The sequence below is a fragment of the Sapajus apella genome, unplaced genomic scaffold (assembly GCF_009761245.1).
Source record: "Sapajus apella isolate SASKATOON/1434 unplaced genomic scaffold, GSC_monkey_1.0 scaffold21, whole genome shotgun sequence".
Lineage (NCBI taxonomy): Eukaryota > Metazoa > Chordata > Mammalia > Primates > Cebidae > Sapajus > Sapajus apella.
The window spans coordinates 3,263,183-3,276,231 of record NW_022436961.1 but is presented as its reverse complement, the minus strand read 5'-3'; the positions used below and the strand labels follow the sequence as shown (position 1 = coordinate 3,276,231).

The following is a 13,049-nucleotide window of genomic DNA, read 5'->3' as shown; positions in this document are numbered from 1 at the left end:
CTATCCTTTCCTAGAACTCAGCACTGCAGCAGGCCAGGATCTCCCTATGCCAGCACACTGCTGGTTCTCCTGTGCACTCCCTGGGCCCAGAGCCTCTGACACTGGTGCCATCCTCCTATCAGACGTTCAACCCTTCATCTGGGACATCCCCCCAATGCCTACTTCTGCCACTGGGGCTCAGACAATAATACCTCAAGATGAAGACCCAAGCAGCAGCCTCAGAAGCAAGTTTTTCCCTGACATTCTCCTACCCTCCTGTCCCTGTCCCATTCTCATCCAAGGCTAGCCTGGAAACCCTCTTTTCCAAGGAAGGTCAGAAACCAGAACCCCTTTCTCCCCAAAGCCGGTCATAAAACCTAAAAATATTACTCTAACTTTCCCCTCATTCCCCTCACCTTTCTGTGTAAAAACTGACCATAAAGAAATTATGGGGCCGGGTGCAGTGGCTCATGCCTGTAATCCCAGCACTTTGGGAGGGGAAGGCAGGCAAATTATCTAATGTTGGGAGTTCAAGATCAGCCTGACCAACATGGAGAAACCCCGTCTCTATTAAAAGTACAAAATTAGCCGGGCATGGTGGCGTATGTCTGTAATCCCAGCTACTTGGGAGGCTGAGGCAGGACAATTGCTTGAACCCAGGAGGCAGAGGTTGCAGTGAGCCAAAATGGCACCATTGCACTCCAGTGTAGGCAACAAGAGTGAAACTCTGTCTCAAAAAAAAAAGAAATTATCTGACCAATGTTTGACAGTAGGGCATTAGACCCCCTTTCCAGAAAGAGTCCTGCCCCACATCCAGAAGGAGGGAGTGCTGCCTGGAGAGACGAAGAAGACTCTAAACAGAGAGGCCCTGCTGGGTGTCCCCACTCCATCCAACAGCATTAGATTGCTCCCTTTTTGTACAATCCATCATACATGCCCCTACTTTGCTGAATCTAACATAAAAATGTCCAATTTCTACTGCATTTGGGTCTCATTCCGAAGGCTGTCGTGTATTCGCGTTGCGTGTATTCGCGTTGCATGCATTTGCATGCCTTCTCTCCTGTTAACCAATCTGCCTCATGTCTGACTACTTTCCCTCTAGTAGGAGCCCTTGCTTTCTCTGCTCCCTGCCAACAGCTGGGTTGACACCAGCCCAAGCCAGGAGCCAGGTTAGCTTCCTAGGCACTCTGATCTGTCTGCTGTTGCTACTTTCCAAGATCCTTTCTGCTCAAAGCAGCTTCAGAGGGGAATGGATGGAAGGGCACGCTCCAGAGGGGTATGAGCTGGGTGTGAAGGGGGTGCTGGCACAAGGCAGGCCCAACCTGAGCCACAGCTGTTCGTGCACCACACCCTACTCATTCCCTTCTTGCCTACCTAGCAACCTGCTTTTTGCAACAGGGAGGGCTGAGCCAGCCCCATGAACAGCCAAGACTAAGCCATTAAGTAAAGGCTGTACTTCGTTTTTTCTTTTTCCTTTGGAGTATATTGATGACAGCTAACAAATTGCCCCCAAGTTCTAGTTTCCAGTTCTGAGGGTGTTTGAATTCAGGAAAACAACCAGATGCTCGGTTGTCTTGAATCTGTTTAAATTCATGAAGAACTAGTTTTGCCATGTGGCGATATTTTGTTTTTCAGAAAGAATAACTCTCCGTTTGCTAATTGATGTGATAAACAAACACACACCTTCTCCTCTTCCATCATTGCCTCCAAAATTTAATTTAACGGTAATATTCTGCTTCAGCAAAGAAAACAAATGGGCTGGTTACTCATTCATGGGAAAACAGGTAAAAATTTTCCAGTGACTGTCTTTTTGAGGTGTCTATTTTAAGAGATTTGATGGAGAGTAGGTTACAAGGTGAATATGCAACCTTTCAGGGAGCAAGACTGGCTGCTCATCAAATGCTGACACACAACCTGTGCCCCCAAACACAGAGCTTGTCTCCAGATTTCATGTGCTTCGCAAACCCATCTTAGGCCTGAATGTCACAGCCCCCTTTATAAAAACAATGCTGTTTAGTTAAACTAACTAGAAAAATACAGTAAAATGAACCTTGTGATTCTCTAGTAAAACAATATGTTTTTCTTAAGAAAAACAGTGGTAAGGATAAAAGCCAAGCATTGTTTTAGACTCTCTCCAGTTTCCAAAATACCATTTAAAAAATAATTACACCCACAGTTTATGCATGATTCATTAGACAGCAAGATAAAATGCACTGCTAAATTTCAATTGCAATGGAAAGAGTAGGCACCATGAAATATGCCCCCAACTTCTTCGGATTATAACCTGTTTGGTCACATTTCTGCCACAACATAAATCTTGTCCAAATAGTCCATCTTGATTAAATTATAACAGTATTTTAGCTTTCATGATTTGATAGGCCTCTGAAGAATTTATTTTAGTTAAGCAATTAGAAGGTCAAATAATCAGTTATCAATATTTAAGCTTTTACTTGTGAAAGTTAATAGGCTTGAATCACAGGATCCCCTGCAAAGATGATGAGAATGTCATCTCAGGGAAAAAAAAAAAAAATCAGTTCTTGGCACACTAAAGCAGTTTTAAAGACTACAGTTTTTCTTTCTGTTCCTCCCAGCCCTCCAGGTAAAAAAGGATGATGTCCTACTTTATACAGACATTGAGAGGGGGTCTCTCTATTGCACGTAACCTAGCATGCATGATCCACACTGATTGCAGACGGAATCTAGAAAACAGAATAGATACCACATCTTACATAATACATAGTAGGCATGATAGACAACATCTTGCAGAATGCACACAGCTCTTCAGCAGATGCAAGCTGATGCATTATTTCATTGGAAGGAGCCAGGCTGTTAGAATGAGCACCTGAAATGGTATTTAGACAGCAAGGTCTGCTGAGGTAGGCCACCCATTCTTTAGGCTTTGAGTGACGTCTACCACTGGGCTCTGGTTCTGGCAACTGCCTATGAAAGAGGAGCATGATCCGCATGGCAGGTCAGCGCTTGATTTTCAGGGTCTCCGCATGATCACTGTTCCTATACATACCTGTGGTCTTCAATGGGGTCTTCTCTCCTAGCAAGAGTTTTAACCTCTTAGCGTGGATTTTGCCTTGATAATGGGAATCGGCCACCACGGCCGAAGTGAATGACATGTTGCAGAGAGTGCAGCACTTGTTCTTATCCACCATGTCAGCATCACTCCCCTGTGTGGAGAGAAAGAAAGGCCACGTGTGAGACAAACTCAGGTCTCATGATTTCTTTTTCCCATTTCACTCCTTTGCAAATGAGACTTATCCCAGATGAACTAGTGTGTTGAAACATCTAGTTTTTGTTCTGCAATCTCTTTTTCTTCATGATAATCATCACCAAAACTTACTCAGTGACTGAGTTTGACATACATTTAGTTAGTAGATATTAACGCCAGATACTGGGATTTCAGGACAAATTTGCAGAGATGAGTTGTCCAAATAAAAACAGGGCCCACAATTAAATGAGAGCACATTGAGCCTGGCACAGTGAAGGAAAGCAGTCTCTAATTGGACCCATTATACTCATTAAAGTCAGTAAAATATCAGAGTTCAGATGGCCTGAATTATTTAGCAGAAATTATCATTTGTTATTCTGCTCTGCTTTTGACCAATTTTAGCCTCACCAGGATACATGGCCACGATGTTCAAGGTTTTTAAAGATTTCTTTAAGGAATTGAGTGTTTCTCATAATTAACTTGAGTCCATATCATAAAGCTATAATGACGGTGCTGGCTGGATTTTCTGGGAGAGTTCATGTAATTTTACTTTTCTTCAAGAAAGGTGATTCAGTAAATGCTGCAAGAAATGCTTAAATCCAGTTGGATTTTTATTCCTTTGTAAGACTTAATGAAAATGAATCATAATTCAGAAAAAAATAAATCCTTGGTCAGACCATGTGACCTGCTATTGTGCACGCAGATCATCAATCACCTATACTTATGAAGGGGGGGATGAATCCATGCCTCTTCTCCTGCTTAGTTAAAATTGGAGGGTAGAATAGACTTTTAGATAAGAGGTTAATCTATTCCTTAATGATGCAGCAATAGCCAAGCTTCTCTTTGTTAAAGAGCAAGCTGGAATGACTATATGGCCCACAATGGTCCCTTCTGTTATTCCTAGTGAGCCCAGAGAGTACAATTTAAAATTGGATGGTGAGGAGGATGAGGGTGGAGACGGGCTGGAAGAAGGGAATTACATATTTTATCTGCGTAGTAATAAGATGTTCAGACTGCTAGAGAGAGTGCTGCCTTGCAAATTATGTGGTAGTTAGGAAATGAACTCCTTCCTCCTTAAGGCATTAGTCTGTAATATCTCTGATAATTAGCATTTTGTCCCTGGAAGGAAGGGGCTGTGTGTGTGTGTGTGTGTGTTTGTGTGTGTGTGTGTGTGTGTGTGTGTGTGTGTGTGTCCCTGGAGCAGGAGGCTGGCCTGAAGTTCAGGAGGAGACTTGAAACATTGGGGTGGGGTGGAGGTGGTTAGCAAGTAAAAAAAGACCTCTGGAGAGAGAACGGGTTTTCCCAGTGGGTCTTTTCCTGCTAGGAAATCTAGTAGCCCCGAGGCTGTGCCCATTGTCAATACTCTTACTGAGGGTTTAAAACTGAAGTACATTGAGCTTTCTCCATAGAGAAAAAACAAAAAAGTACAAATACTTTTATACTTCTGTATGGAATACTACAGAGATGAAATGGACCTGAAGGGAAAGGGAAGAGTTGGCTTCCTGGCTCTCCCAAGCTGACTACCTCCCCAGCCAAGCCTAGGAGATGGCACAGAAGCCAGGCAGAGGGCACAGACCAGGAGTACCAGAAAGAGGCAAATCAGGGACTTCCTAAATGGTCCCAGCCCATTAAATGACAAACAGTTCACTCAAGAGGAATGAGAGACCAAACTTGGTGTCTCTTTACTATATGTTGGAGGATATTATTAGTCTCACTTTAAAAAATGTGTATACATTTGAGGGATACAAGTGCAGTTTTGTGACACGGATTTATTGCATAGTGGTGAGGTCTGGGCTGTTAGTGTAACAAGGAACTAATAATAGAACTACCATTTGATCCAGAAATCTCACTACTGGGTATCTACCCAAAGGACAAAAAAAAAATCATTGTATTAAAAAGGTACCTTCACTCTTATGTTTATTGCAGCACTATTTACAATAGCAAAGATATTGAATCAATGTAAGTGTCCATCAATAGATTATTGGATAAAGAAAATACACACACACACACACACACACACACACACACACACACCATGGAATACTACTCGGCCATAAAAAAGAATGAAATCAAGTCTTATTTCTTTTTTAAAGGAAGATTTCCAGGGTAAAAGGTGGTGCTTGAATTATACTGCCTTTTTTTACCTACTTATGCATGACATAGGTCAAAGCATGTAATTTTTTAAAATTAGGAACAAGTTCATAGGCCAGAACTTAATCCTCAATCTTAGAATCTGTGCATTTGTTCATCCGTGTATCCTCTTTAGAATCTGAGCATCTGTTCTGCCAATTTCAGGGAAAACTTCAGCCATGCCTGGCGTTTCTCCCTGAAGCTCTCCCAGGTAGAAATTTCTAAGGAAAGTCTAGTGGTGCCCAGACACAGAGGCCAGCATCACTGTACAAAATAACTGAGAACTAGTTTCCAGGGCAAAGAGTTGCCCTTAAACTGAGTAATGAAAAACGGATTTATGGTATTCATTTACCCAACACATTTTTAAGGACTTACTAGTTGTGTTAGATGCTGAGCCAGATGAGTATGACTCCATGCCCTGTTATCAAGGAGGCTGGCACCAGGAGAATTGGAGAAGCAGACAGAAAATAAGGGGAAGTATTATAATCAAGGAATTACAGTCTCATATTGCACTCACACTTTCCTAATTGTAAGAAAAAAAAAATCATGTAAATCAGGCCTGTTTATGTGGGTTTTCATCTTTAGGCCTTTCTTGAAGGAAATGCAGGAATGCCCTTCTGAATCACTTTGTGTCTAATTCAGTCATACCAGAATCTTTCTTCCTGGTTCCTCACTTCCTTGAGGTGAAGCTACTTCTCATTTTTTGGCTACAGGGTCTTGCTCTGTCACTCAGGCTGGAGTGTAGTGGTGTCATCACAGCTCACTGCAGCTTGGAACTCCCTGAGTTCAAGCAATCCTCTCAGCTCAACCTCCAGATTAGCTAGGATCACAGGCACATGCCACCACACTTCGATAACATTTTTTTAGTGTTTGTAAAGACAGGATCTCTACAACCTGTTTTCCAGGCTGGTCTTGAACTCCTGGGCTCAAGCAATGCTCCTGTTTTGGCCTCCCAAAGTGCTAGGATTGCAGGAGTGAGCCATTGCACCAGTCTGAAGCTTCTTTTGGCTCCCTCTACTGTATGGGAGAAGTGAGAACCAGCCTTTGGGTTCTCTGGGTGCGTTGTACATTCTTCTTTTATAGAACGTGGAATTATTACACTTACTTGTTTTCATATTTGTGCCCATCATGAGACAGCAAAACTTCTTTAAGATCTAGGAAATTGTCTCATTGATAGTGAAGGCCCAGCACCTAGCACCACACTTACTACACTGAAAGACCTTCAAATATGTACTGAATGAATGGAGGAGAGGTTTCATTTGTAGGATCAGTAACTTGCATGACATAAAAGTCAAAAGAGGAGACAGGTAACACAGGGAGGTCTATTGCAAGCCAACATTTTTCCAACTGACAGAAAGATGGTCAGGTGAAGAACCAAAGGTGTCAACAACTTATAAACCAACTTGAGGGTTCAGTAGAGAAATATGTCAGTTTCACGATGGTAGTTTTAATATCTATTTCTAGATTTCTGCTCTCCTGGGCAATCTCATTATCATATAGAAGAATAAAAAATAATAGAAGAGGAAAACCCATTGTTACACAATAAAGTATCATGGAATATAGTTATATCATAGTTGTAGAAGAGGGACCAGGCAATTTTAGGTACCTGACAATAGAGGGGCTCTTAATATAATTATATATACATATATATATATATTATTATACATATGTATATATAATATATATAATTATACATATATATGTAATTTTATATATATGCATACATATATGTATACATATATTCAATAAGGTATCTCTAAAAAGAAACACACACAAAACAAGGTTACATATGGATGGACTGACAAAATGTGACCAGAGGTCTCCCTGACCTAATCCTGTATTTTACCTAGGAGCAGTAGCTCAGCATTTGCCAATTCAGTGTTGATGGTAACTTTATAGGACATAACTACTGTGGAAAATGAGAATTGAATGTACTTCATTCAAGAGAAATAAAAATATATATACACATAAAAACTTTTACATGAGTTTTTATAGCAACATCATTCATAATAGCCCCAGAGTAGAAACAACTCAAACGTCTGCCAACTGCACAAGGAGTAAATAAAATGTGGTATGTCCATACAATGGCATGGTGTTTGCAACCAAAAGAATCAAGTACTGATACAAGCGTGGATGAATCTTGAAAACATTATGCTAAATAAAAGAAGCCAGTCATTCACAAAAGACCACATAATGTATGACTCCATTCACATGATATTTCCAGAACGGGAAAATCTATAAATGCTTAGAGTGAATTAGTGATTGTCGAGGAATCAGGGGGCAGTGGGGAAGTGGAGAGAAGGGAGATAGAAGGAGAAATGAGGAGTGATTGCTAATGAGTAAAGAGTTTCCAAGGTAACTGTAGATCTGGCAGAAACGCGGCTCTGTGAATACACCTAAAATCCTTGAATTTTATACTTTAAATAGGTGAATTGCATGACATATGAATTATATCACAATAAATCTGTTCTAGAGAAAAATGCCTAAAAGAGTCATTTAAAATTATTTCAAAAGCTCAAAGAAAATGCGAAGCATAAGTTGTTGGGTTTTTTTCTTTTCTAGGCATCTTCTGCTTGAAGGTGAAACTCATTCAGGAAGTGAAAAATAATGAGGAGTATTTTGTTCATGTTGGCTCCTGTGTAGTATATGAAATTCTCTGAGCACTGGCTCAACATTCTACGATCCTGATCACCGCTGTTCATTTTGGCAGAAGACATTCTGTGACTATAATGAAACTCTACTTGCAGCTGCTACTAAGCAACACCTGAAGGCAACAGTCATCTGATACCTTCTGCTAGAGGCAGAAATAACTGTACCTCTCAACATATACCCTGTAGTAAGGTAGAATGTCCAATAAATGCAACTATTTCCAGTGTTATGCATGTTGTTGCTTATATTCTGGTATTTAACTTTGGAGAAAAGCAGAATGCAGAAAATGATGTCTTTTCTCTCCCACTTTACTGGAACCAAAAGGCCTGGAAGTCACATTTCCTGACTGAATACAGATCCTGAGCAATGCTGTCTCCCACAGTTCTCGCTCGTGCATCCCATTCCACTGCATTTGGGTCAAGCTGTTCTCTCTCCTCCTGACCTGTTTCAGTCACATCCAGATATCAAGTTTCATTTCCTCCTAGAGTTCTTTCAAGATGTCTGCAAATTTCATCCATGTCTTCCTTCCTGACTTCTCCTAGTCCTTAACAACCTTGCCGGTCCTGCCCTTTAATTGCTTTATTACTGTTTTGTTTTCGTTTTAGAATTGTCTTTCTAAAAACATCTTAAAGGCAGCAAATTTACAAGAACTTTAGAAATTATCCTCAGATCATCGCCAGTGCCTGATGATCTAGGTCTGGATTTATAAAAGAGACTTGATAAACATGAACTAAATAGTTGAATGACTTGACGTGGCCAGTCATTAACCAATTCTGACTTGATCACTTAACTCTGTTTCCACTTAATGTGATGTCTCCCTTGCTTTCTTACCAACATGATTGCTTTGTCTCAGGAAAAGGCCAATTGGCATAAAGTTCATACACTGTACTGAAACAGATATAATGGGAATGACATGTTATTGTTGTAAACAAAGGATATGTCCATATACAAAGGATGTATCCTAATGGCTAGAAGGTGGGTGATGTTCAGAGTCCCATGGAGAAGCTGTAGTGTCTTCAGGAAGTCTGGCAGGAAGCCTCAGGTTCCACTGCTAACTAGACAGATATAGGCTCTGCTGCTTCGATAGAAACCACCGACTCTGTGGATGAACACTCTCAATTTCCATGTTCTGGGGGGAAATGGTCATTTTGACAACAAAGGAAAGAGATAATGAAGATTTCTACTCAAGAGGGTTGAAGAACCCTGTTTGCCTTTGGAATTTGGATGGCTTTAGTTTGTTTTTACAGTCACCGAAGAAATATTGAAACAGATGGTCACAGTAGCTGCAAGACCCCAAAAGGGAGAAATTAGCCGGAGTTCCTGAGAGAGGGCAACTATGTAAGTTAGATAAGCTCCACTAACCAAGAGAAGTGGCTCAGAAAATGCCGCAAATGAATAGAGGGCCCAGAGAGCAAAGGCGGGATGAGAGGAGTGGGAAGATCAGAGCACTTACTTCACGTTCTAGAATTAGAGGACTTAGACACTGAAACGTACTATCTGTCTCTGATCACTATTCACTATTGTGCCCCCAGTATCTCGAGCAGCATTGCCCAATAGAAGGAGAGTACAAGCTGTAAATGAGGCCACAATGAAATATTCTAAATGCCATATTCTTGGAAAAAAACCATGAAATTAATTTCAAACATTTTTTTCAATTTTTTAATCGACATAAAATTCTACATATTTGAAGCATATATGCATTTTGGAATGGTTAAATCTAGCTAATTAACATACGATTGCCTCACATAGCTATAATTTTTGTGGTGAGAGCACTTAACATCAACTCTCTTGGCATTTTTCAATAATATAATGTATCATCATTAGCTCTCGTCACCATGCTGTACAACAACTCTTAAACTTATTTCTTCTTTCCTTTCAGGATATATTCAACTTAAAAATTATTAATGAGGTATTTTATATTCTTTTTCTCATATTAAAACTTCCAAATCAAGTGTATATTTTACACTGACAGCACATCTCAATTCAGACTATCTGCATTTCAAGTGTTCAATAGCTCTTTTGAATGAGTGCCTACAGCATTAGACCATGTGGGTCTAGAACTGAGTATTTATTAAACATCAGTTGAACTTGAAAATGAATGAATAAATGAGGTGTCAGTGAATACATACATAAATAAATGCTCGTTTTTACAGATTAAGAAAACGAAGCTCAGAGGGTTTAAATAAATTCTTCAATATGTCATCTTTTCAGAAAGTGGGGGAACTGATTTTTGAATTTTTGGCCATATTCACAGATGTGCTGGCATCTTAGGTTAGTCTTCTTGTCAAAAACTCTCAACGATGCTTTACTACTCCAAAATAAATTCCTTATCATGGCATTTAAATTCCGCTAACATCTAACACTCAACACACTTCCAGTCTTTTTCCCCACAGGTGCTTTTCAGACATAATATGCTCCAAGCAAATTGATTTTTTCAAGGTTAGGAACACCAAGCAGCCTGCCAAGAAAATGTCTCAGAATCTCAGCTCTAAAACCCTCTGCTCATCTCCCGGCTGCCTGTTCTTATTGGATGATGCAGGTGAGTGAAGATTCAGTCCCACTGAAAGGCCTAATTTCAGATCAGGTGGGGAGCACACGTCTCTCCCGCTAGACTAAGCTCCCTTCCTATCTATCTTTCTCTCTCTGCCCTGGCACAGAGTAACTTAAAAACGTGTTGAATGATGAGTGTTTGAAGAAAAACTAAGCAGTTGATTGAACTCTCAGGCTCCTCCAGCGGTGTTAAGGTTATCTCTGTTCACGTGGCTCATTCCAACTAGAAATGGCCCCGTCTCTTTACATGCAAGGGCCACTCAAATGCAATCTCCTCCGCCAGGCTCACCGGGACATCCCGCCACAAAGACAGCTCATGCTTCCTCACTGCCACAGAACTTCATTCAGGCCTGCCCCGCAACCCCCTGCCTGACAGCACTAAGCATGTATCTTGTTGTCGCTAAAGAAACTTGATTATTTGGGCGAAAAGGTGTCATCTCTAACCCCTGGCACAGTGTTTTATGTAATGTGGTATTAAAAAATAGAATATTAGTTTAAAAAAAGCAGATTCAGATTCAAAAGATACTTGGTGAAGCTTTGGCTATAAGTGTGTTAGATGTCACTTATAATTACTAAACATGAAACTCCTCCTTTGTCACATGGGGAATAAAATCTATCTGCCTATTAATAAAAAGATAAAAGAACGCATTATATGGAAACACCATTTTTAATCCAGAAAATATTATTCATAAATATTTGTAGGTAAGTCAAATATATTTGTGTGTATGTGTGTGTATCTATATGTGCGTGTGTATATAATGTGTATACACAAACACTATATACACACACTGTATACACACACATTATATACACACACATATATACTCAAATAATCAAATGGTTTAAAAGAATAGATACATATTATCTCATTTCATTTAATTCATGAAATTTACTTACATTTGACATTTTCTCACTTTTTTAGTAGTGTACATGTTAAATACCATTTTTTTTCCTATTATACATCTTGACGGTAGAAACCCTGTTTTGTTCATAGCTATATCCTTGGTGTCCATAATAGGACCTGCCATAGACCATTTAATAAATATCTGTTGATTGATGAAAATACATACATACAAAATAAAATGAGAATTTGCAGAAACTGTTGGCAGCAGTGGTATCATTTTTTTAATCTCTCTAAATTCCCAAATAAAAATAGAACTACAAAGGCAAATAAAAAAAACTCACAGGCAACATTTATTACAAAACTAGATGACAAGGTTGTTCTCATGAACCTCAAAATGTAAGTGAATGGAAATAAACCAGTAACAGCACAACATCTGCATGCTATCAGCATCTGTGCAGGGAAGTAGAGGGAAGCAGTGAGAGCTCTGCTGGACCTGGAGACACAGGAATCCTCAACAGCAGCAGGTATTCACAGAAAGCCTGACAGCCCTGTGTGAGAACAGCCGCTGATATCAGAAGCGCGTGTCCCATCCCCACAGCAGATTGTAAAAGAGGTGTGTGGAGAGCCTGGAGGAGCAGACACAGCCTAGACCCTCCACATTTTCCATACCACCCACCAGAACCTTTTTCAGGCCACGGCTTCACACTGAGGAGAAACTGCTGAGAGTAGAATCAAAACAGAGGACAAAAACGGTGGAGACAAGGCAAAGAGAAGGTTCAGACAAATGTAGGGGAGAGCGGAGCTAATACACGTCAGTAAACAAACCATTTTGATCTTAAATATTATACTACACACACACATAGGTGCTCTCTCTCTCTCCCAAAGAAGCTCTGTTAAGTTAGGAAAGCAACCTTGATTTATTTTTTGTTTGAGACAGAGTCTTGCTCTGTTGCCCATGCTGGAGGGCAGTGGCACCGTCTCAGTTCACTACAACCTCCGCCGACCCAATTCAAGTGATTCTTCTGTCTCAGCCTTCCCAGTAGCTGGGATCACAGGTGCCCGCTACCATGCCCAGCCAAATTTTGTATTCTTAGTAGAGATGGGGTTTCACCATGTTGGTCAGGCTGGTCTCGAACTTTCAACCTCAGGTAATCCACCCATCTCGGCCTCCCAAAATGCTGGGATTATAGGCGTGAGCCACTGTACCCAGCCAGGAAAGCAATCTCGAATCATACCTCCTGCTGATAGTTTAAGAAACAATATAATGATAATAAGAGAAAAACAGCAAAATCAAATTCTATAGAAATTCATTACTTTTAAAAAGGATCAAAACAGCATGTTTATAGGCTGTGAAAACATGCCAGAAACACATGCTTACAAAAAAAGATCAAAACAATAACTTCATATTTCAAAGCGAACTAAGAGACTTTAAGAAAATCATACAAGATATGAAAGAACAACAGAATTAAGAAGCAGAAAATTCACAAATTAGCTGGGAGAACTACAAGAGGAACTAGAGGTAAAAGAATCGGCCGGGCGCCGTGGCTCAAGCCTGTAATCTCAGCACTTTGGGAGGCCGAGGCAAACGGATCATGAGGTCATGAGGTCAGGAGATCGAGACCATCCTGTCTAACACGGTGAAACCCCGTCTCTACCAAACATACAAAAAATTAGCTG

The 13,049-nt window shown here is 40.4% G+C and overlaps 1 protein-coding gene across 2 annotated transcripts in view; it reads right to left on the bottom strand.

Annotated features, from left to right (window-relative positions):
• The window catches only part of ZMAT4 (zinc finger matrin-type 4), a 367,024-nt gene that overhangs the window by 168,739 nt on the left and 185,236 nt on the right, over positions 1 to 13,049 (bottom strand). For both annotated transcript variants that reach the window (XM_032288123.1, XM_032288124.1), the window contains exon 4: positions 3,002 to 3,158. In XM_032288123.1, coding sequence (XP_032144014.1) covers positions 3,002 to 3,158 — 157 coding nt within the window. The remainder of the gene's footprint in view (positions 1 to 3,001; positions 3,159 to 13,049) is intronic.